The sequence below is a fragment of the Brienomyrus brachyistius genome, chromosome 1 (genome assembly GCF_023856365.1).
Source record: "Brienomyrus brachyistius isolate T26 chromosome 1, BBRACH_0.4, whole genome shotgun sequence".
NCBI classification, from domain to species: domain Eukaryota; kingdom Metazoa; phylum Chordata; class Actinopteri; order Osteoglossiformes; family Mormyridae; genus Brienomyrus; species Brienomyrus brachyistius.
In genome coordinates this window covers 48154569-48176875 of record NC_064533.1, presented here as the reverse complement: position 1 = coordinate 48176875, position 22307 = coordinate 48154569, and the positions used below count along the sequence as shown (strand labels likewise).

General features: G+C 50.7%; 1 protein-coding gene across 3 annotated transcripts in view; it reads right to left on the bottom strand.

Annotated features, from left to right (window-relative positions):
* tanc1b (tetratricopeptide repeat, ankyrin repeat and coiled-coil containing 1b) overlaps window positions 1–22307 on the bottom strand; it is an 80697-nt gene that overhangs the window by 35960 nt on the left and 22430 nt on the right. For 2 of the 3 annotated variants that reach the window (XM_049030402.1, XM_049030410.1), the window contains exons 3-6: window positions 17714–17827; window positions 8810–8958; window positions 6557–6746; window positions 3059–3325 (exon numbers count right to left, since the gene is read on the bottom strand). In XM_049030402.1, coding sequence (XP_048886359.1) covers window positions 3059–3325; window positions 6557–6746; window positions 8810–8958; window positions 17714–17827 — 720 coding nt within the window. The remainder of the gene's footprint in view (window positions 1–3058; window positions 3326–6556; window positions 6747–8809; window positions 8959–17713; window positions 17828–22307) is intronic. The other variant, XM_049030421.1, reaches the window with a different exon arrangement.

Below are 22307 nucleotides of genomic sequence, written 5' to 3'. Positions count from 1 at the left end.
ATTCAGACTGTCCCCAACTCGAAACCTATGCGCGCCTTATGACGACTTGCATATACAAAGAAATATTAAGTGGCTACGTTTAAAACTAAATCTGAGTGCTGTGCGATAGCTGGAACGGCAACTATACTACATGACAGCACGACCATATCCGTCTCATTGTCACACCTAAAATTCTGATGATTCCAAGTCTGTATCCGCCTACTGGAATGGGGACCAGTCATAAGCCAGGAACAGTCTGTATAAAGGGGCATCCAGCTTTGGCTCTGAAATGTTCCGGACAGATCCCCCCCGACTGGGATTACTACTCATCCCAGCCGATCTGTTACACGCCAGGGCAGCATTTACATGCACGGCTACACGACCCTCACAGACGAGACCCTGGCAGGACTCCCATGACCGGCTGTCATCCTCTGTCCATATTTAAAAGCCGTAATTACATCCTTAGCAAAGGTCCTCAGCCTGTGCTAATAAAGAGTTAGCGCTTTAGTGAGGGAGCCATAAGAATAAAATCTAAGTAACCATCCTCCCGGGTATAATCTGGTAAACTTTGATGCAGTAGTTAGTGTATAACAACAACCTGAGGACTTCATGTTATTAAGCGCTGTAGACCAGGCAGTCCCTCCGGAAGCCTGCGAGCGACTGAGGTGTCGGCTTACTGATTGATGCCGCCAGCGATACCAATGACAGACAGAAAGATGCGACAGGTGTTTAGAGCTCATTTGGACATGAGGGGGCCGGAAATGTTGAATTGCAATTCTGCTCGGATCTTGGCATGTCAACGAGGAATTGGGCCTCTTTTTAAACAAAGAAGTATACATTTCCAAGTTACGATGAAAACTTTGCGAGTCTGCAAACCAGTAACTATGAAATATACACAACACAGAATACATGAAATCCAGATTAAACAGGGGACCCAAAGGAGGCAAGAAGCCTGCTGTCACCACTGACAGTATCAGCCGTACGCTGGGAAGCCCCCCCTTCGCTGGGAAGCCCCCCCTTCCCCACACCCCTAGAGCCGGCTAATGTCAGCTTCATACTCCGCGTGAGCGTAAGGGGTGGGACATCACGGCTGCCACTGATGAAATAATTATTGACTCTGCAAGTTGAAAGCAAGGCTGGCCTTAATTATTCGGCTTCTCTTTTTTATTCCTGTCCAGGTGGGAGGTCTAATTACCCAGAGCGGTCCTATGCGCCCCCCCCCTAAGGCTCTATGGCAAGGCACTCACTGATGCTAGAGAGGGCAGAACAGGCCAACTTTGGGCAGAAATCAGAGATGCGGAGAAGGGAGCCTGCAGAAAGTCGGCTACAGCAAATCAGTGTAAACAACGAGCGAGTGCAGCGAGCCCAAGGAATAAGTGATATGGGAGATTCACAATCCACAAGGAGGGTCAGCACACGCGACGGGAAAACAAGGACCGGGACCGACGTGACAGGCAGCGCTACTCGTTCCAATGTGACAGATAAACCAAACTCTTCCCAGGAATACAGAAGCCTGACTGCGGAACAACAAATGACCTAAAAACACAACCACACATAGCTGTAAATGAAAACATTCCTTACAGGTTATGCTGACTGACCACAGCTGGGATCGGGCTGCATCAATAGCAGTCTGCTGTCTTTGTACTCTTATCTAAATGCTAACGAGCACTCGTGCACGCAGCCAAAACAAACATGCCACCACCAGTGCTACCGATCTGCATCCCAGGAATGTTTGCCCACGCAGGTTAAGCTGCTGTGACTCGGAGGGGCAGGGGGGGTGGGGTGTGTTCCTCGATGATCATTCCTACCATCCTGCTCACAACCAACCGAATCCAGCAGGTCCCTTGAAGGACACTGCCATCCTTGCAAACGTCAAGCAAGCTGGCCTCCACTATTAAAGAAACAGCTGGATGGGACATTTCTGGAAGATTCTACCCCGAAGCACCAGGCGCTCGCTTATCCCCAAGGCAAGCTTGAAAGTTCAAGATGGCTACAGCACTATCAAGCAATGTGACCGATGGTCTGTTACGCCCATTCCCCCTGCTTTACACCAACCTGCAACGAGAAACCACAGCATTGATGACATCATTATGGTGTCTCTGATTGGCCTCCTGGTCTTCTCTGCCATATTACAACATAGAGATGATGTGCGATAGGCTGTGAAACACTGTTTTAACTCCTCCGGAAGAACATGGAGCGAATTGGGCTCATTGCTGCCCAGGTCAAGATATCATAAACACAAACCCGTGCAACAGCTGGGTCCCAATTCCCCACACCCGTCCCCCTACCCCACAAGAGCTGCCCCCACCCCCACCCCAGTCACAGCTGTGGAGTACCAGAGGGGAGTCCAACACTACCAGCTGTTCCAGGCAAGTATGTCTACCCTCTGTGGCAGTTTAAGAAGCCCCAGTGATTGCCGGCAAAACATCCCCATGCCTGTCACTGTCCCTCAATCCACCGGGGGAGCGTCTGCCCCCAGCCTCACAGTAAGGCCTCCTCCACGTCGACATTACCCACTACCAGAGGTGGACATTTCAAGGCCAGAAAGTAAAATTCCAAACCAGGATTTTGTTGCAACCAACCAGATGAGTATAAAGAGTCAGTCACAAAGTACTCAACTGGTAGGTTGAAACTAAATCCCGGTTTTTACTTTCTGCACCTGAAATGTCTGCCCCTGCCCACCACAATATAAACACCGCGAACATGCCAACTGGAGGGGCCACCACACAGATCATTCCGGAAGGTGCAACGCGATGATTCAGTTAGCAGCAAGTCAAATTAAAATCCGGTGCAGCAGGGAGACCTGTCGGAGGCCAGGTGGGCGGTGATTCGAGTTTCCAGCATACGTTTCCCAGAACACTCATCTCCATGGCAAATGCTGTTCATAGATCTGTCACTGCACTTTACTGGCCACTGACCGCATTCAGTTTTGCAGAATCTGGTACTGTTATCCTACATGCATTGTTTTGTACTTTCTTGTATTGTCATGCACCATCTGCATTGTTCTGCACTACCTATATTGCCTTGTTTAGTCTCTTTGTAATTTAAATGCGGCTCACGGACTAAGCATTCCACTCACCTGCCACTGAATTGGGGCGTGGCATCACGAGGGAGCTGGAGGACGTGTGGGTGGGGAAGGCAACCACGCCCACACCTGCCAGAGGCTCCGCCCTCGATGGACCACCCCCAGCCCCCGGTGGGTCCTCCTCAGCCACGGGGGAGCACGCATCCATCCGCGCTGCCCCTGTCGGCCCATGGGGGGCGCCGTCCCTCAAGCTGCCGTCTCTGCTCCACTCCAGGCTGGAACCGCTGCGGTCATCATTCTCCGAGGAGCTGGTGATCGTCGCTGTGCCAAGAAAGGTGGGCGGGGTCAGATCGCCAGCTAACTATATTTATGGTTCATCATCATGACGGCATTAGCGTGAACTCTGCAGGAATTTCGGCCGCTCATTAACACCCCACGTTACTCTGAAAAGCCAGCCGCTCCCTTTGATCCAATTCCTAACGGATCGGTACTTATCAGGAAGCACTGAAAAAATGTATCAGGCAGATGGGGATGTACGGTCCGCATCAGATATGCTCAAAGACCATCTGGCAAGCTCTGCCGCTAATTAGCATCTGTATATGTATACCTTACATGGTAGCCTCACACTAAATCATGCGCCCGTTCTGTGGATGCGTTCTCTGTGGTTACATTGGGTTTCTCCATGTGCCCCAGTATCCCGTCTTGAGTTGGCGGGTTCACATCTACCTCAGTGTGGGGGCCAAATGTCTCCACAATGAGATAAAACCTGTTACGTTTTTTAACTTGTATTTTTTAAATTGATTTTCAGTACCAAAAATACAATCTTACAGCACAATTACAAAAGTCTGGTGTTTAGAATTCCTGCACCCCACACATACAGAGCCAGAGGGAGACCAATAAAATTTACATCTTTGTAAACACAAGACAGGCATAATATAAAATATAAAAGTTAAACGAAGCACTATCCAACTTCACTTGTGTCTTTTAAGAACAGTTCAAATGTATTTATCCCACTTTTGCATGAATGTTGGCCCCCTATTACTCAACCTATATGACATTCTTCTGTATGCAGCAACCTTTTCCCACTTCAATTCTGTAACCTTTACCTTGTGGGGACTGAAAAAATGTCCCCACAAGTATAACCTCAATTTAATAAAAATCTGTGAGTACAATCAAAGAAGTAAAATAACCAAAAGTTTTTTTTGTTTGGTTACTTATGGTTAAGGTTAGGGCTGGCTAGAGGTTAAGGTTATTACAGTTGGGATTAGGGTTGTGCCCATAAAAATGAATGGACGGTCCCCACAAAGATATAAATACAAACGTGTGTGTGTGTGTATGTATGTCTGCAATGGACTGGCACCTCATCCCTGGTGTCTCCCTGTCTTGTATACTGGCCTTCCTGGGTCACAGAAACACTAAAGGCTAACCCTGTACTGTATTAAGGAAGATGTGTCGATATATAATTATTCCTAAGTGACAAGCAAATGATAGTTTTAGTTACTGTTAATTAATGGTTTTAATTACTGGAGAAATGAGGTTAAACAATGATACCCTCATATATTTTTCCCCTACCAGACCCAACAGTATGATTAAAAATGCAGCAGAGAGAATAAAAATGTATTTTTAGCATTTGGACAGGTGCATGCTTCTATTACAGTTAATCCTTTAATCCTTTCAACTATTCTTATGAATCCAGCTGCCACAAAACACAACTGACAGCAAGAGGCAGACGCTGGCAGTTAGCCTAAAAACACAGGCACACAAATGCATCACACTGAATACATAATTTTAATCTGCATTCATTATGAAGTCATAATGGTAAATGGCTTTGTATTAAAAGCACAGAGAGGCATTAGGGTGTAAGGTACCACAATCAAACGACACTGACACAAATCCCCTGGGCGGGCCGTTTAATCAGTTTCGCACAATAGCAGTAATCGAGATGTTTTCATGAAAGAGCACCAGTTACAGGGAACGGCTCCGGAGCTCATTAAACAGGTGAATTAAACGTGGTTTCCTTATATGGCCGCCGTCTGCTTTCTGAAGAGGTGTGTGTGTGTATGTTCTCCTCTGTCCTTGTGATGTAAGAGCTGCTCGTCTCGTCCTGCCACACATCCTCTCTCATCATGCTCCCTTCTTTCCGGAAAATACTGTTAGAAGCAGAGATGCTTTGGGGGGGGGGGGGGGGGGGGGGGGTCAGCTGCAGTATCACCTGATCTCCCTCTGGCCATCCCTCCAGACAGCGCTGATCAGTTTGGGTTTGGACTGCGTGCGTGCACGCACACACACACACACACACACACACACACACACACGCACACACGCACACACACACACACACACACACACACACACACACGCACGCACACACGCACACACACCACACATATCTTTTGTGAGGACCATTTCATTAAGGGTATAACCCTCACCCTAAGCGCGACAACCTTAACCCCCACCCAGCCCTAACCTAAACCGTAAGTAACCAAACAAAATAAGAGACTTTTGGCATTTTTTGATTGCAGTCAAAAATTCTTATAAAATTGAGGACCGAAAAAAAATACCTAAACATCATAATTATTATCACATTGTGGGGACATTTGGGCCCCACAATTTAATATATACATAACCCACACACAGAGATGCAGACATGCAGGCAGACACACCGGCACAGACACAGGCAGCTTCCTCTAGTGACCACTCACTGAAATGTAAACATCAGTCTGACATTCACCAGTATTCACCTTTAAACATTTTTCAATATTAAATCAGAAATGAGAAAAGCCCTTAACATGAAGCAGCAGGTAGGAGCCGGAGCCTTCAGAAAAAGCGTCCTTTTCACCAGCAATCGAGTAGGACGCCTCCCTGGGACTCAAGACCCACCCTCAAGCAGCCAAGATCCCCCCAGCACCACTGGTTCCTACCATTAATAATTTAGCTCCTGTGACGCGGCTCAATGGGTGAAATGGATGAGGGGCGGTTACTCATTGCGTCAGATAATCGGGAGGAATGGCATCGAGGGGACAGTGGGACAGCTGGCAGGAGCCCGCCAATGGGCAATCGCAGCTCCCAGTTAACTGGGAAAAACTAGCATGAGGATGGAAGCCCATCATAGCAACGGAATACAGGAGTCTCTGGTGCGGCCAGCATGTCAGAAAGCAGCCAAAGCTAAATTACGACCAAACCTGTGAACACACAGCCCCGGCACTCAGATCCGGGCCCAAATCCAAATGCATAAAGTGCTTCCCAAGCCCAGAATGGATAAACCCCGGAGATCTCTGTCAGTCCTGTCCAAGTGCCGAGAAAGCGGCGACGTCGGTGAGGCAGATGGAGCGCGGCGGAACAGACCACAGCACCGAGACAAACCACAAGCTTAGGTGGCACAGAGGAGCACAGAGCCTTAATTACACAACCAGGGTACTGGGTGCAGAACAGACGGCAGACCACGGGGGTGTCGAGAAAAACGGAGAATTATAGGTCTCAATGGCACAGATTCGGGACACACGGAGAATGGGATGCAGTAGATGGTGTGACTTGCGACACGACGATACCTACCGATGATGCCGCTGTCCTTGCTCTCGAGAGTGGAGCTGGCACTGGTGATGGCCGCGCAGGGGCTGGGGCAGCTAGGGGGCGCTCTGCTCGCACAACTGTTGAGGGTGGAGCAGGGGCTGTCGGTGCTGGGAGAGGCGGGGCTGCCGGTCAGAGTGGAGCAGGGGCTAATTCCCTGGCTGCTTGTGGCGCACTGGAGGGGGAGAGGACAGCACTTAAATATTCCTTTAAACACTCCAGCCAGGAAGATTCTGCAAACCCTCCAGTCTGAGCTAAAATAACCACCGTATCCAAAACAGTTACATGAAGCTGGGAGCCGTTCCGAAAATAATTACCCAACTACATATTTTACCGTATATTAAATGAATTCTCCTAAATGGTCCTTCCCAGCTGACAGGAGAGGTTACAAAAACCACCTCCATACTTTTGTGACTCAGACCATAAGCGAATATCGCATTAGAAAGAGAAAAATTTACAATAAACTCAAGCTTCACAAAACATGTTTACAGACAGACGCACACGGCAACGGCGGGATGATGACATTCTCGCTACACACTGCTTGCTGCCTAAAAATAGGATCAATCTCCATTCTGATACAAACACCCCTCTGATCAAAGGCAAGCATGTGGGGGGGGGGGGGGGGGGGGGGGATCGGCTTTCCAGGGCTTTAGCAGCACCAAGACGGACCCCCGCTCCACTCGCGGCCACGACGCTTACCTGAGGGGTGGGGGGAGAGCAGCCCGTCTCTCACCGACACGCCAGGAACGGCACAAGGAACGATCCTCGCGGCAAGGCAACGGAAACACAGCCGGGAGACTCCGGAACAAGGAGCTCAGCGAGCGGACCGCCGTACAAGATTCAACAACCTTGCCCGCACCCTCCGTACTGTAAATAGGTCAGGCAGCAGGCAAGCAGCAGGCAGGCAGCAGGCAGCGTGCCGTCGGGGGATGGGGGCGTCACCAGCTGACATGTCCTCATGGGGCGCCACTTTGGTCGGCTTCCCATCCGTACAGGATTCCTCACTCCCTTCATCCCGCACTGTTCACCATCTCTCCGTAACCCCTCTGGAACCCGGCAAAGGACTGATCAACCGCAGCAGAGCCTCAATATTACCATCGATCCCCCGCTGTAGGTCGGGAACGTGCTGTGGCGGCAGATGTTGCCGCGGTGACCAGTAAACGTCACTACGGGTGCAGAGGTTAATGGGCTACGCGGAAACCCGAACGACACGAGCTCGGCCCGAACTCGGCATCCGCCCCCCCCATAGCTGGGGGGCTCTGACTAACGCCCAAAAGTTCTGTCACTTCCGGTTACGCCACAGTAGCAGAGCGAGCTCGGCAACAGAGAAGCAGTCTCGTTTAAACAACAACCATTGTATATTAAAAAAATGTATACAATAAATACAAAAAATAAATCCAGATGCAAATGCCGGCATCTAGCCGGCAGCCCCACACCAGTAACCGCCCCACACCAGTAACCGCCCCACACCAGTAACCGCCCCACACCAGTAACCGCCCCACACCAGTAACCGCCCCACACCAGTAACCGCCCCACACCAGTAACCGCCCCACACCAGTAACCGCCCCACACCGTCCTCTCAGAGGCACCCAGACGCCGTGGCAGTTTTGCCTGGTGTTCGCTTTGAACATTTCTTCAAAGAAATATGATAACAGGATAACAAGCCTCCCACGATCCACACAGATGCAGATGTTCTGCCAGAACATGGAAAAGTAAAAACCATGTAAGGTGGGGGGGGCGCAAAACATGAAAGCCAGACCTGTACTTGGGGACCCAGGACTTAATAAGTGACCCTGCTGTGAAGACAAGCGGGCCGGTCTTATTTCTGGGCCAACACTGGAATGGCTCTATACAGAGGCAGATACAGTGCCACACACACACACACACACACACACACACACACACACACACACACACACACACACACACACACACACGATAGCACGCAGCTGGTCATCCTGGCCACTGTCATGGTCACGCTCAGCCCATGCAAAACTTAAACCGCTGCAAACACAAAGAAATTGCAGACGTTAATAAATAATAATTCCACAAGCTGTGGAAAAAGTTACAGCTGGCCAGCCTAATTAGCGGTGGTCCTGCAGCCTTTTACCGATATCCTACAAGAACCACAAGGAGCAGAAACCAACAGGCATTGGGAGAAAGTCACACACGCACATACACAGACAGACAGACAGACACAGCGGAGTGGGAGAGGGAGGGAGGGAGAGAGAGAGGTACCTTCTTTTCATTCTTGTCTTCCATAGGTATGCGACCTGTCCCAGGGATGCCTTCCCCCAGTAAGAAGCCCAGCCTCGTCATCAGCTCCTGGGCGGCGGGGGAGGAGGAGGTGGAGGAGGAGGAGCTCTGCTCACTGTCGATTCGCGGCTCTGTTGGGAGAAAGCGACCGGCGTGAGCACACTCCGCTGCAGACGACAAGGTCCCGTTTGTGTGTGTGTGTGTGTGTGTGTGTGTGTGTGTGAGAGACAGAGAGACAGAGAGAGAGAGAGAGAGAGAGAGAGTGTGTGTGTGTGTGCGGGCAGGTGGTTCGCCTTGTTACAACCCCCCCCACAAGCAGCTCTCGCTCTCTCTACTGCTTGGCCCGGGTATGCAGTGCAGGGCTGGAATCTCAATGAGCCCAGGATGGACCGCTTCCAGATGAGGCTCCGACAGCGACTGGCAGAGCGGTGACAATGGGGCTATCGACCCTCCCCCCCCCGGCTAGGGGCGTCACCGCTTGTCCGCACACGCCACCCCTTACATTCCTCACCTGATAGCCGGATGGCGATTAAAAAGAGGGAGATCAATCTGAAACTGAGGGATCTCATTGGTCTGTCACTGCTGCGTTGAACCGGAACAGTCCGGATGGGAAATCTGAATAAACCACATTGTCCGCTAGGACGCCACATTTCCCAGCCGTGCCAGTATGACATTCAAACTGGGCACAAGGCAGGACTTTGGCTTCCAGTGGGACAGTGTTTGGCAGGGGGGGGGGGGGTGTTTAAAGCCTGTCAGTGGTACTCACAGCAGCATGACAAAACACAGAGGCTGCACCTCGGGGCCAGTGCATCTACGTAACACCACTGAGCGGGGGAGGGGTCTCAGGGAGCTGGATACGTCGCTAATAATCGAGGGTCTGACTGACGCCTCCTGGCACACAGTGCTTAGCAAAACAGTTCATATTAAAAAGGGGGGGGGGGTTTGGCAAACTGTGAAACGCAGAGGCAGATAAACGACGTGCCTGAGCTGCAGGGTAATAAGGAACGAGAAGAGATTCACTCGACCAACCTACAGCCCCCCCATCACGTCACTCCATGTCCACCAGGCTCCTCATTTAACAGAACACTCCACTGTGTTAACCTGCCCCCGCCCCTCCCAGCCACAGATAGTGCAATCTATATGCATGTTAAATTGCGCCCCCCCCCCGCGCTCCACTTGCAGACACCCGATCAGAATCTCATCTCCCCCAAATCACACACGCCGGCCTGGTAATCCATTGCCTCGCGGCCCGGCTTCTCACGGTGACACGATGCGGCCCCCTGCCCCAGCAACTCACACCCGGACCCAGGCACACCTGCACACGCATGTCAACATCGGCACTGTACTCAGAAACACTAACGGTGAACATCAGCTCAAGTGTCTTCGGGTCTAAGGAGAAATGAACCACTAATGGCAGACTGAGATACATGGGGGGGGGGGGGGGGGGGGGGGGAGATAGGTTTCGCTGTGGTGGGGATGAGGCACTGGAGAGAGGTGGCTGCCCTGACCCCAATGCACCAGGCTTTTAAACAGCCCCCGCCACCCCCAGAAATATACCGAGTGCTGCCAACTGGATAGATGAAGTCTCAGGTGGGGTCTCTAACAAAGACCCACAGTCAGGAAAGATGAGCCAGAAATGTGGGAGGCCTATTAATCAGAGGGCGTTTATCAGGGTGGCCTGATGGGACTGTCTGTGATTCAGTTAAAATGATGAGCACCTGCAAAAAAGCCCCCTTCCCTCCCTCTGGAATGTGCCAAAAGGGGCAGCCAGCCTTTACAGCGGACCGCAGTCGGCTCGCCGTTACCGTGGATCCCGCCTCGGCCGGCGCTCACACCTTGCATGCCCTGATACGATCTCTATTTCGGGGATGAAGTTCTAGCGAACGGTGCTCAAGACTTGTAACCCCAGACAATTTGCCAGGGCGACAGATACGGCCTGGTCCCCACTTCCAGGCCCTGGGGACTAAACAGTGCCACCCCCACCATCTGGACATTTCATTAGCTAACGGCACACGACGCAGCCTGCTTTAATAAAGAGAAGGCTGCCGTTTCCACACCTTAATCACAATAATCACAAAGCTCCCCCTTTTGGCAAATAGCGCTCCATCTACAAAGAGGCACCCCCTGGCTTATGGTGTACGCTTCCCTCTGCGATATCAGAAGAAATAACAATAATGAGACTGCCGCTGGTTTCTTAGAGGAATTCAAAGCACAGAGCCCACAGTGGCACAGCCTCTATATCAACACCACGGGTAAGTCTGCAAGGTGACAGATCCCCAACAAGGGACACAAAACTCGGCAAACATGTCTATTCCAGAATGATTTCCCTCAGCGCACTCACTGGAGGGGAGAAGAGAAAGAGAAAAGACATTTTCAACACTCAGAAAGGTCTTTTCCATCAGCAAACCTTTTTGGCATTTATTTGACTACATGTATGGAGTACAGTTATGGCGACACACAGGAGAGGAAGAGCAACTCCTGATGATTCGGCTCCAATAAGCTGTCAGGAGAGTCTTCAATAAAACAGCCTCCCTCCCCGGGTCCTAGGGACCTACTGGAGGCTCTGGTGACAAACCGGCGAGAGGGTCCCATTCAAATAAGCGCTCAATAAATGACAAAATTGTTTCTCTCCATTGACCACTGACCTGCAACGAGTCGCCACGGAAACAGGACAGAGCGTCGGTCTTCCTGGGCTTTACGCCGGTTCCGCCCATCACAAAGCGTTATGATTGCTGCACCCCAAACACAGTTACTATAGTAACCTAAGACAATTCCATAGGCAAATGGAAAATCTTGTGCTGTAATATATGCAGTGACACCAAGCGATATTAATGTTCGAATTTTAACAGATGGGAAATGCAGTCCGATGTCACTAGGATCAGAGCACCAGACCGCACTAAGAAAACACCCCACCCCCAGTCCCGCGGGTAGAGGATAACCACAATCGACGCCCGGGGCGGTACACTGCGGTCACACAGGCCAGCTTAGCTGGGTTTCCGCACACATGCTGACGACCACGACACCCATTAGCAGGAAGCTATGGAAATGCAGACAAAGTCCGCAACGCGGCAGACCCGCATCATCACCGTGGCAACAGATTAACATTCATGGAGGAGTGCTGGCTGTGGGCCTGCCATGGTCGCATGTTCGCCAGGAAGATACACACACCACCGAAGGCTGGCATTTTATAATTTCTCTCCGCTTTTTCCACCGTTTCATACATTCCAATCCTGTGAAACTATGGATGGAATTTGACTTCCCAGGAAAGAGACTATGGCTGAAGATGGAAAGCGTTTGTTTCACTGAACAATAAACCCCACTTTAATCAAAGTTTGGACTGTGTGCTTCAACGCCCGTGAGGGGAATTTAGGCCACATGATGCTAAAACGGGCCTCGGCGTTCCTCTGACCTTTTATGGACCCAAGAGGAGTTTGCAAGGCAGGGGCTGATTCTAGGCTTTAATAAGGTGCTAGGCATAAGCGGGGCCATAAATCAGAGAAGGCAACCTTGTCATCAGTCAATGATATGTTTTGAATCTGAGTGACAGGGAAAAGGACACTCCAGAGCCCAATCAGCTTTCAGCAAGGGCCAGTGGCCCCTCCCCTGTACACAGCGCTGTTCCAAGGGCCTGTTACTAGGACCAAGCTCAAAATCAAAGATTTTTTTTGTTTTACAACTAAACAGATCACAAATAATCTGATGCTCCTATAACCCTTAACAAAACATACGACTGGAGATGACAGGCAGCATGGAGACACACATGTCAGCTGGGGCCTCGGGTCCGAGCAGCAGCACTAATTACATCAGCAAAGCTTTTTAGGTGGCAGAAACCAATTTTCTCCCAGGCTTACAGGCAGAAAGGCCATTGTCATTTTAATAGGCTTCCGTAGGAGGGTTTGGATCGGAGGACACACTTTCTGCGTTGAGCTTCACTTGGTGATGCCATAAGTCATGATTAAAGCATGGCAAGCAAGGTAGCCCTGGCCAACCATAACACCACAAAGCGACACGCGGTGACCCAGATGGACGTCCCCAGGCTGGATCACCAATGCCGTTGCTAGGTTGCTTACTGGCCGATTCACCCCCTCCACATCCAGGAGAGGGACGGTATAACGGCAGAATGACGTCCAAACTCGTGGCTGGCAGCTGGAGGCCCCTTCGACACGCCATCTCCATGCAAGTCGGGGTACGAGACCACAAAGATGCCGACTGTGCCGAGCCTCAGCTGTGCTTTCATCCCCCGTGGCCCCAGTCGGCACCGGAGAGAGCAGAGAAACGGAGAGACCTGACAGCACAAAGAGGAGGCTGATGGGGTGTCAGACGGAGCGGCGCGGCAAGAACTGCCACGTGGCACGGCGGGGAAGTACGAGAACGTCGCTGCTCACCGGCAGGCGTCGGGCGGGGAAAGCAGAGAGGGGCTTCCCTCAAGGGGGAAAGCCAGCAAAAGCCGAGAGCCACAAAAAATAATAGTCATACCCACATAGTCATATGACGACATAATAAACAGCCACAGTGCTGTTGATATAGGTATCTAAAGTAGACCACTCCCCTCTCGGACCAAACAGGAAGCTGCAGGCTTCAGTCAGGGCTGAAAGCACAAAACCAAATATAAACAGGCGTCCCGCCCAGCTGTCTCACCACAGGGGAGCTTTTCATTATCATTTCAACACTTACCTGCAGGGGGCGTGAGTGTGTCCAAACCCAGCGACTAAAACTCAAACATCCAATGACAGCCTGGAGGAGAAGGGCTGGGATTAATTTGTTATTTAAATAACTCAGACAGAAACCTTCAATTAAAGCTTCAATCGAGCTCATTATCCCCACCCATGTTTATGAGCCTGTGCTCTCTTCAGTGAGGGATGGGGGAGAATAGACGGGACATTGGCATCGTTGCCATGGCGAAGCACCATGAACCGGGTTTGTTAGTGCTGTGTTAAATAGCTGAGCCGATTTCACAAAACAGCCGGTGAGCTCATAAGGGGCCCAAACAGGTGTTGAGGTGGGGCTGCGTCTCGGGGCCAAGGGGAGTGGGTTCGAGCACGGTGTGTGTGTGGGGGGGGGTCCCAGTCTCCTCCTGACGTAACCTCTCCTAAGCCAAAATAGCCGTTCCCCTGACAATATACACGTCACCTGCTCGGAAGCACCGCGATTCATGGGACCCTCCTGTCCATCGAGGACGACGGCTTTCCGTGCCAGTTACATTCATTATGGTTAAACATCTGGACCTGCCAGCCACTAAAACAGCAGCCTAATTGCCGTCGTATTATCATATTACACAAATGCTTAAATGTTCCCTGAATTCTACATAAAAACTCTGACTGCAGTTTCATGAATCACCGGCAGTGCTGATGTGGCAATATCGGCAATAGTCGATCGGCCTCATGAACATTTGTAGTGTAGGAAAATATTTTTATTTCACCGATGAAATAAGTGCATTTAGATTGTGTGTGTGTGTATATTTACACAGTGGTCCCAAAGTATCCATCGGCAATGGGTTCCAGGAAATGGAAAGGATTATAAAAAAAAAAACCCAGAGGAAAACGAACCACCCGCAGACCCCAATTATAAGTAGTTCTCACTTTCCAAGCTCCCAATTTACAAGTTTATATGTTGAGAATGTTCTGCGGCAAAAACACAAATTTCATTTTTCATATATTTTCTTTAAATTTGCATGCAACAACACACACTGCACAAAAATGCTATCTGTGGCCCGACAAAGTTTTCAGACGGCTTCGCTTTGTGAAATATTTGACTGCACATGCCAGATTTGTGCCTCGCACGTCTGCACGTGTCCAGCATCACACTTTATGGCATGTTTCACAATGGTGCCCAATTTGTACCACTTCATTTCATGACCCAGTCGTCCTTTTACATACTGCTTGTGCGTGACCTTCACCAGTTCGAAATGGGATACGAGAAGAGAAAATCCATCTGCTTAAAATCAGTAACTAAAACTAATGTTACAATTTTAGCAGTTTTGTTTTTTTCTTTTTGCCAAAGGTTTTCATTTGTTTGACGTAATGCAAGAAAGAATTAAATTTTTTTAAATATGTAATCATTTAATATAAGACTGACAATAAGATGCAGTTTCACAACTAAACATAACACACTCACACACACAAACACACATGAACTGATCCGTACGATAAAATGATTGTTTGATATAACATTTCAGTCTTTGTTAGATATACGTTTCGTTCTCACGCAGATTCATAATGAAAGATAAGGAACAACACATTTAATTCTTACCTGTGTCTGTATCATGACAAACGGCACCGTTACGTACATTATACAGGACTGTACTCCGGAATGAAAGGTATTGTGAGCAATGAAAAAATATGTATCGAGGGAGGAATCAAAATAAAGCTTTTTATCACCCTTCAAAGGATGAAAAATCAATGAATAAACATGCTGTTACACATGAGAAATAGTGTATCATGTATCTGGATGTAACCTGTAATGGGAAAATTTGTTAAAAAATATCAGCCTATTGTAGGTATTCACCGGCTGTACTGGGCAAGACCAGGCTGGCAGATTTCACCCTATTATAGCCCGTTCTTACTTGAAACTTATGAGCTGGTTATTTCTGGAATTTTTCCCCATCTTCTTTTCTCTGAAGCCAGTAAACCACGAACAACAAACCATAGTTACTAAAACTACGTATGAGAATTCCACTGTATACACACACACATCCATCCATCCATCCATCCATCATGACTCTTTGCTTTTTGCCTGCTGGAAAAGATTCCAAATTCACACCCTTGAAGGAGGTGGGGCTTTAACAAGAAACTGCGTTTGTAAAGTGTTTCCGTTTGCTGCTGGGGTTAAATTAGGCATTGAACATCTTACGACTTACTGCCTAGAGGCCTGCTCAGTGCTTGCTGTTCAGACAAGCTCCTGAACACTTCCTGGTTGCCGGTCACCATATGGCTGCCACCGGCACAGGTGGTCCTCCTGGATCCCATCTGGCTTTCCTTCCGCAGCCAGAGAGCATTCCTAAGTTAGGCTGACCTTGTTACGGATTCCCACATGGGTTATGTAAGCAAACTCCTCACCCAGCGACCACGAGGTGTGCCGTTTCTACAGCGATACAGAGCACTGCAAACTCCTCACCCAGCGACCACGAGGTGTGCCGTTTCTACAGCGATACAGAGCACTGCAAACTCCTCACCCAGAGACCACGAGGTGTGCCGTTTCTACAGCGATACAGAGCACTGCAAACTCCTCACTCAGCGACCACGAGGTGTGCCGTTTCTACAGCGATACAGAGCAGTGCAAACTCCTCACCCAGCGACCACGAGGTGTGCCGTTTCTACAGCGATACAGAGCACTGCAAACTCCTCACCCAGCGACCAGGAGGTGTGCCGTTTCTACAGCGATACAGAGCACTGCAAACTACTCACTCAGCGACCAGGAGGTGTGCCGTTTCTACAGCGATACAGAGCACTGCAAACTCCTCACCCAGCGACCAGGAGGTGTGCCGTTTCTACAGCGATACAGAGCAGTGCAAACTCCTCACCCAGCGACCACGAGGTGTGCCGTTTCTACAGCGATACAGAGCACTGCAAACTCCTCACCCAGCGACCACGAGGTGTGCCGTTTCTACAGCGATACAGAGCACTGCAAACTCCTCACCCAGCGACCACGAGGTGTGCCGTTTCTACAGCGATACAGAGCACTGCAAACTCCTCACCCAGCGACCAGGAGGTGTGCCGTTTCTACAGCGATACAGAGCACTGCAAACTCCTCACCCAGCGACCACGAGGTGTGCCGTTTCTACAGCGATACAGAGCACTGCAAACTCCTCACCCAGCGACCACGAGGTGTGCCGTTTCTACAGCGATACAGAGCACTGCAAACTCCTCACCCAGCGACCAGGAGGTGTGCCGTTTCTACAGCGATACAGAGCACTGCAAACTCCTCCTCTGATGATTCTCTTTACTACTTCAATACATCAGCTGTTTTTTTTCCCCTAATTAAAATTTCTTGCGCTGGAGCTTGGGAGTCATTCATTTGCATGTTTGTGGGGTCTCAGTATAGCTTCATATTCCATCCGCAGGAACATGGTGGAGGGGCGGAGGGGGGGGGACAAACGACAATTTGCTTGTAAGTGTGAAATGGACTACTATACCATCCAAAACGGCCATTACCAGAATCATCATGACCAAAACGTACATCTACACTGAGCTATGGTGGCACCACATTCCCTACAGGGTGGCACCAAACTGACCTGGCACTGGGGCAGCCCCCCCATCACCACACCGCTGGAAGCATCCGATTGGCCATGTCAGCATTCCACCAACAGAACCAGGCTCATTTTCCCTCAGCTCTGCATGCGTGCGGCCAGCCACAGGGGCGTCACTCTCTTGTCCCCCCCCTCCCCCCCAAGTACCTCAAACATTCACTTTCTGACCATCGACAGCTTGCTATTGCTGCTCTGAGCCAAACCCCCGCTGCTAACTGCTTGCCCATTTTGACCCATTGCTTAACCCCAGGTAACCCATTTTCCTTGGAAACGTACTGTTCACACAGGTCCTCCCCTGCCCACTCCCCATTTTATTTCCTATGAGTCTGACTTCTCAAAGCCTCATGCTCGGGCATTCGAACCGTGAGGTGACCATCGCTCTGCCTTCCAATGGTCCCGCAGAGCCGGAACTCACAGGCAACAGCCTGTGGTCTCACCAACTGGCAACGGGAACAAGTCATCACAGAACCCACGCTGATCAGGTCTCATGCGTAATCACAGATCAAACTGCAATGGGAGTCAGTAACGGGGTCTCCCTCCTAGCCGCAGGGACAGGCCTCGCACACTCGCAGCTTTAAAAACACTCCATGCACCGCAGCCGACTGTCCCACATGCAGGTCCCCAGGAGAATGCAGACTGACCGTGGGGAGAAAGCTCTGCTGTGGGGGGCACCTTCCTCAGCAAGGAGACTGCAGTGCCGGCGGTGTCTCCAGGAACGCGCGGGCTCTCCACATACTTGGCCTTTCGTATGGGACCTGTGGGTGTAGTGACAGGAACAGCAGAGGGATGGAGGGAGAGAGCGAGAGAGAGAGACAGAAAGAGAGGGAGGGAGGGAGGGAAGAGAATTCTTGGTGGATTAAGGCCTTCCAGAGGGGTTTGAGATGCTCACCGGGAGTCTCCAGCCCGGATATTGCCCGAGCGTGGGGGGCGGGATCTGACCGCGTATGGGGGGGCTTGCGTCAGCAGGAGGAGGAAATTGGCTCCCGTCTTTGGGACTTGACGTTGTGCGTGTGTGTGTGCGTGTGCGTGCTAGTGACAGAGAAACAACTGGCTGGGACATGACCATAGCACTCGGGACCTGCCAGCCGTCTCCCCTAGTCCCTCCAGGATGAGGGGGCACTGCACACACACTACAGTGGGTGCAAGCGCGGGTTCCTAGCAACGAGAAGCACATAGGGCGCCCTTTGATCTTCCTGGTTCACAGTTCAGGTCACCAGTGGGTCATTAAGGAGCCGCAGTCAAATGTCTCCCCATCCGTTGGGAAATCAAAGAACCACTTGTCCTCTGCGACACTGTGCCCCCACTGGACAGTCACCACGCCACCCACTGCCCACTCAGAGACTGACCGCGGTCACGATTTGACACGGCGGCATTTTAAAATAAGGCGTCTCCCTATCACTCAGCAGCGCATGATTTCTTAAGGCTTCTAGAAAAAAGGCGGGTCTCTTCTTGCAGAGATCAGCCGGACTTTTCCCCAACACAGTCATCACGATGCAGCAGCGTAGCAATTTAAACTGATGACCTCACCAGGGACCAGTCATAACAAAAAAATAAATAATTAAAATCAGATGGCAAAACAGATGTGCACTGTCTTACTGTCTAACAAAGGCTCTGACACACGCGAATACATTTCTATTCATATCTTCGTAGGAATCTCCATACCTTTCTATGGGAAAAACCCTATTCTGAACAATCCCAGCCTTAATCTTAACCGTAAATAACCAAACAAAAAACAAGACTGAGGTTTTTTTTTTTATTTATTGTATTCACAGATTTTTATAAATGAGTTTCCCCTTGTCGGTACAGAAAATGTGGACGTCAAGTCTGCCTGGGGGACCCCGAGGACCAGGCAGAGAAACACCACATTAGGCCACCCTCCGGTTCAGGCAGCACCGGCCACCTGATGCATGCTGCCATCTACGGACGCTTCCCATGAAACACAGGCCACAGCCTGGTCCGCGTCCGAGAAGTACTGGGATGCCCTGTTTCCACGGATACGGACGAGGGTTCACGTGGCTTCTAGTGAGAAGTCAAGCAGGTCCCGGCAAGACGGAAAGGAAGCCTAAGGGCAAAACCTCGCCAGTGAACTCCCACTACGAGGACGTGTTAACGCAGAAGCAGAATGAGCCACAGGTCTGACTAAAGTAGAGCACCTGGAATCTGGTTAAACCCACGTGCGCTTAGGACTAACAGTATTTATGAGTCAGCCATGGGGGGGATTCCAGATTACCAGGCCCAGAACTGGGCCCCTCCCCCCCCCCATTATAAGGCTTTGGGTCTTCATGCAGTGGGTGGTTACACAGGTAGAACAGAACCATTCAGCAATGGTGAAGGGGGAGATTTAAAAACACAGCCAGTCGCGGGGTAAATCCCGAGGACAAGGCCTATGGGGGCAGTCTGCTGAACTTTTGACGACTCCGGACTTTCGGTCGTTTTCTGAAGCATTTCCTTCACATAGAAAGGAGGAGGGGTTTCCCCAATGAAACTCAAGCCCTTTAAGACTGTTTGATGGACAGCGCAGGCAAATGGGCACCCTGCAATGAGACCACGCCAGTGAGAGCGCCTCACGCTGGCCGGGATCAGCACTACATCATTGGCGGCACGCACCCCCCCTGCGGACCCCTGATACACAGCAAATTTGGCACTTTAGGGGCAACAAGGGAGGAATTGGTTTGTTTAACAAGCATGAAAGCAGTGGTGGGGAGGGAGCCGGAGCGGCTGCTGAAGTCCCAGTCGTGAGCACGCAGGGTTTGCTGAATGAACACCAGGCACCCGGGAGTCAGGCAGTCACAGATGAGCGCCACCTTAATTTGACCGTGACACCACTACACGAGGAAATAGGGCTGGTAGCAAAGCATAACAATCAAGGGATACCGGACTAAAATCAGCCCCTTTTGGAGGCCAGAGCAGGAGGGGATGGAAGGAGGACATACCGAAGAAGATCCAGCCTGTGTTCTTCCAGCTTCTAAGAGGATGCATGAATTCCAGGCCCCCCCCCCCCCGAGGCTCACGCATCACACTTCCTGAGAGTGGGAGGGCCTGAGAAGGGGGACAGACAGCCCCCCGCACCCCCCGGCTGGCAGAGTTGGGCTGGGACCGGAGAGGTCACATGCTATCGGCTTTTGCCGAGGCCGCCGTGAAAGGCCGTCTCTGTGGCAGTTCGGAAGGTCTTGGCGACGGTACAGGCGGGTACGGGGGAGCTGGGTTATGGCTCAGCTTGGCGCAACATGCCGACCCCCGCAGTCAGGCTTCTTAGACACATCAAAAAGGAGCAATGCACACACAGCCCGGAAAAACCCCGCGACTGCTTGCCGAATGCGTGAATGATCAGCCTCTTCCTCAGACAAAGCGCATTTACAGCAGAGCTGCTGGCCAAGCAGGGGGCGCAGCCAAAGGGGGTGGGGGGGGGGGGGACAAGAGGCCCATCAAAGACGTGGACTTTCCCCCTGACTGGACTGTACGACTTCTGTACGCTTCCAAGTGTCCCATCACATAAGACTGTCTCTGTGAGGAGGCCGCGGTCCCCACAAAGCACTCCTGTCTCTTCCGGGGAAACAGCTTCACAATTCAGCTCAAGGGGAGAAAGGGAGTGATGATATGCTGATCCGCCCCACACTGAGGGTCGCAGACCCTTTAACCCGCCGGGGCCCAGGGCCCCCGAACAAGGCGAGGCACAGCAAAGTCCGGAGCACACAGCGGACCCTCTCTGTTCTTGTTGCCACAATACTTATACTGTAGCTTTAAGGTTTTATTATGCTTACATTGGCATTATGCTATTAGGGCTTATGCTATTGCACATGCTATGCACAGCCCGAGACCTCACCCAACATAGGATGGATGAATGGACACAGTAATAAAGTGCCATCCACTTACCCGTTTGCTTTTTAAAAACTCCGATACAGCCACTTTGGTTTAAGGAACAAGGATATAATTCAGGCTTTTATTAATAACGTTTATTCCCTCCAAAATGTGGCCCCTTTGCTCCCACGGTACGTGCATGATGTGCTCTCGTTAACACGGCGACATATTAGCCTTAGGAGACTTCAGGCACCTCTCCCAGAGAGGTATTAAAAACATGCCTGAAATCTCTGCGCACATAACGGTGCCCTGGATGTACCCGGCCTGTTTCTGGGTAAACAAAACCGCTCAGGTATATCCCCTGGTAGGCTGCACACCGGCACCTGCCGGCCTAAATGCATCCCCGAGCCTGCAGTATTCCCGCTCTCTCTCGCTAACCGGAAGCATGCCGGGGGCGCTTCCGGGAAGCATCTGTCATCCGGGCGTGGTAGCCATCCAGCAGAAAAGGACTGTCCGCCCGAGTCCAGCAGAGACCACCACAGAGGCAGCAGAGAGCGCCAGCGAGACTGCTAGAGAGACCGCCAATGAGCCTGCCAGCGCTGGCAGAGACCACCAGAGAGACCGCCAGAGGCTACAAAATGAGCCATTAGCACTGCAGAGGTACCGATTAACATGCCGGGCCGCAGCATTCATCTTCCATCAGAAAACTCAGCATCTTAGACGCCAAAATGGAGCCAAATTTAGTCATCACAAAAAAAGCAAAAGAAAATTGGCACGTTGGTTCGTTCATCATCATTACCAAAATTGGAGGTTTCCCTCATCTCCGAGTTAAAATGATGGCGCCAAACACCAGGGATGGGGCCTTCAGGATCAAGCTGATAATTTCGAAGGCATCAGAGATGAGAGAGAGAGAGAGGATATCTAGCAGATATCGGTCACAGTCACCATTAAGAACTGTGGCAGCCCTTCACATTTCCGTATAATGAGTGACTGGCACAAGAAATCATGTCTTCATTAGAAGGTTACTTCTTTGAAGGCTGAAGGACACAGAGAACTTCTGCCACAGCGAAGGTGCTGTATAAGGGTCATTAAACAGCCAGGAGGACTGCCCCAATCGCCATCACAAAAGCACATGCAAAGTCTACAGATCAGCCTGTGAGACCCTTCTCCAGGCCATCTCCAAGGCTTAGTCAACCAATTAAAAGCATGGAGAACTAGAATCAAGGCAGAAGGTCAATCCCAGGATGATGAGAGAGCAGTTAGTTAAAAAAAAAAATCTTAAGATCAAGGTTTCAACCACTACCCTAGAATGGGCTGCAAATATCCCCAGCCTCCCCCGGACGAGCATCACGCAAACCCCGTTCATCTGTAGATCATCCCAAACATAAACCTCAAGCCTACCCCAACGTTAATGACACACTGCCGTAGAGAGGCCTT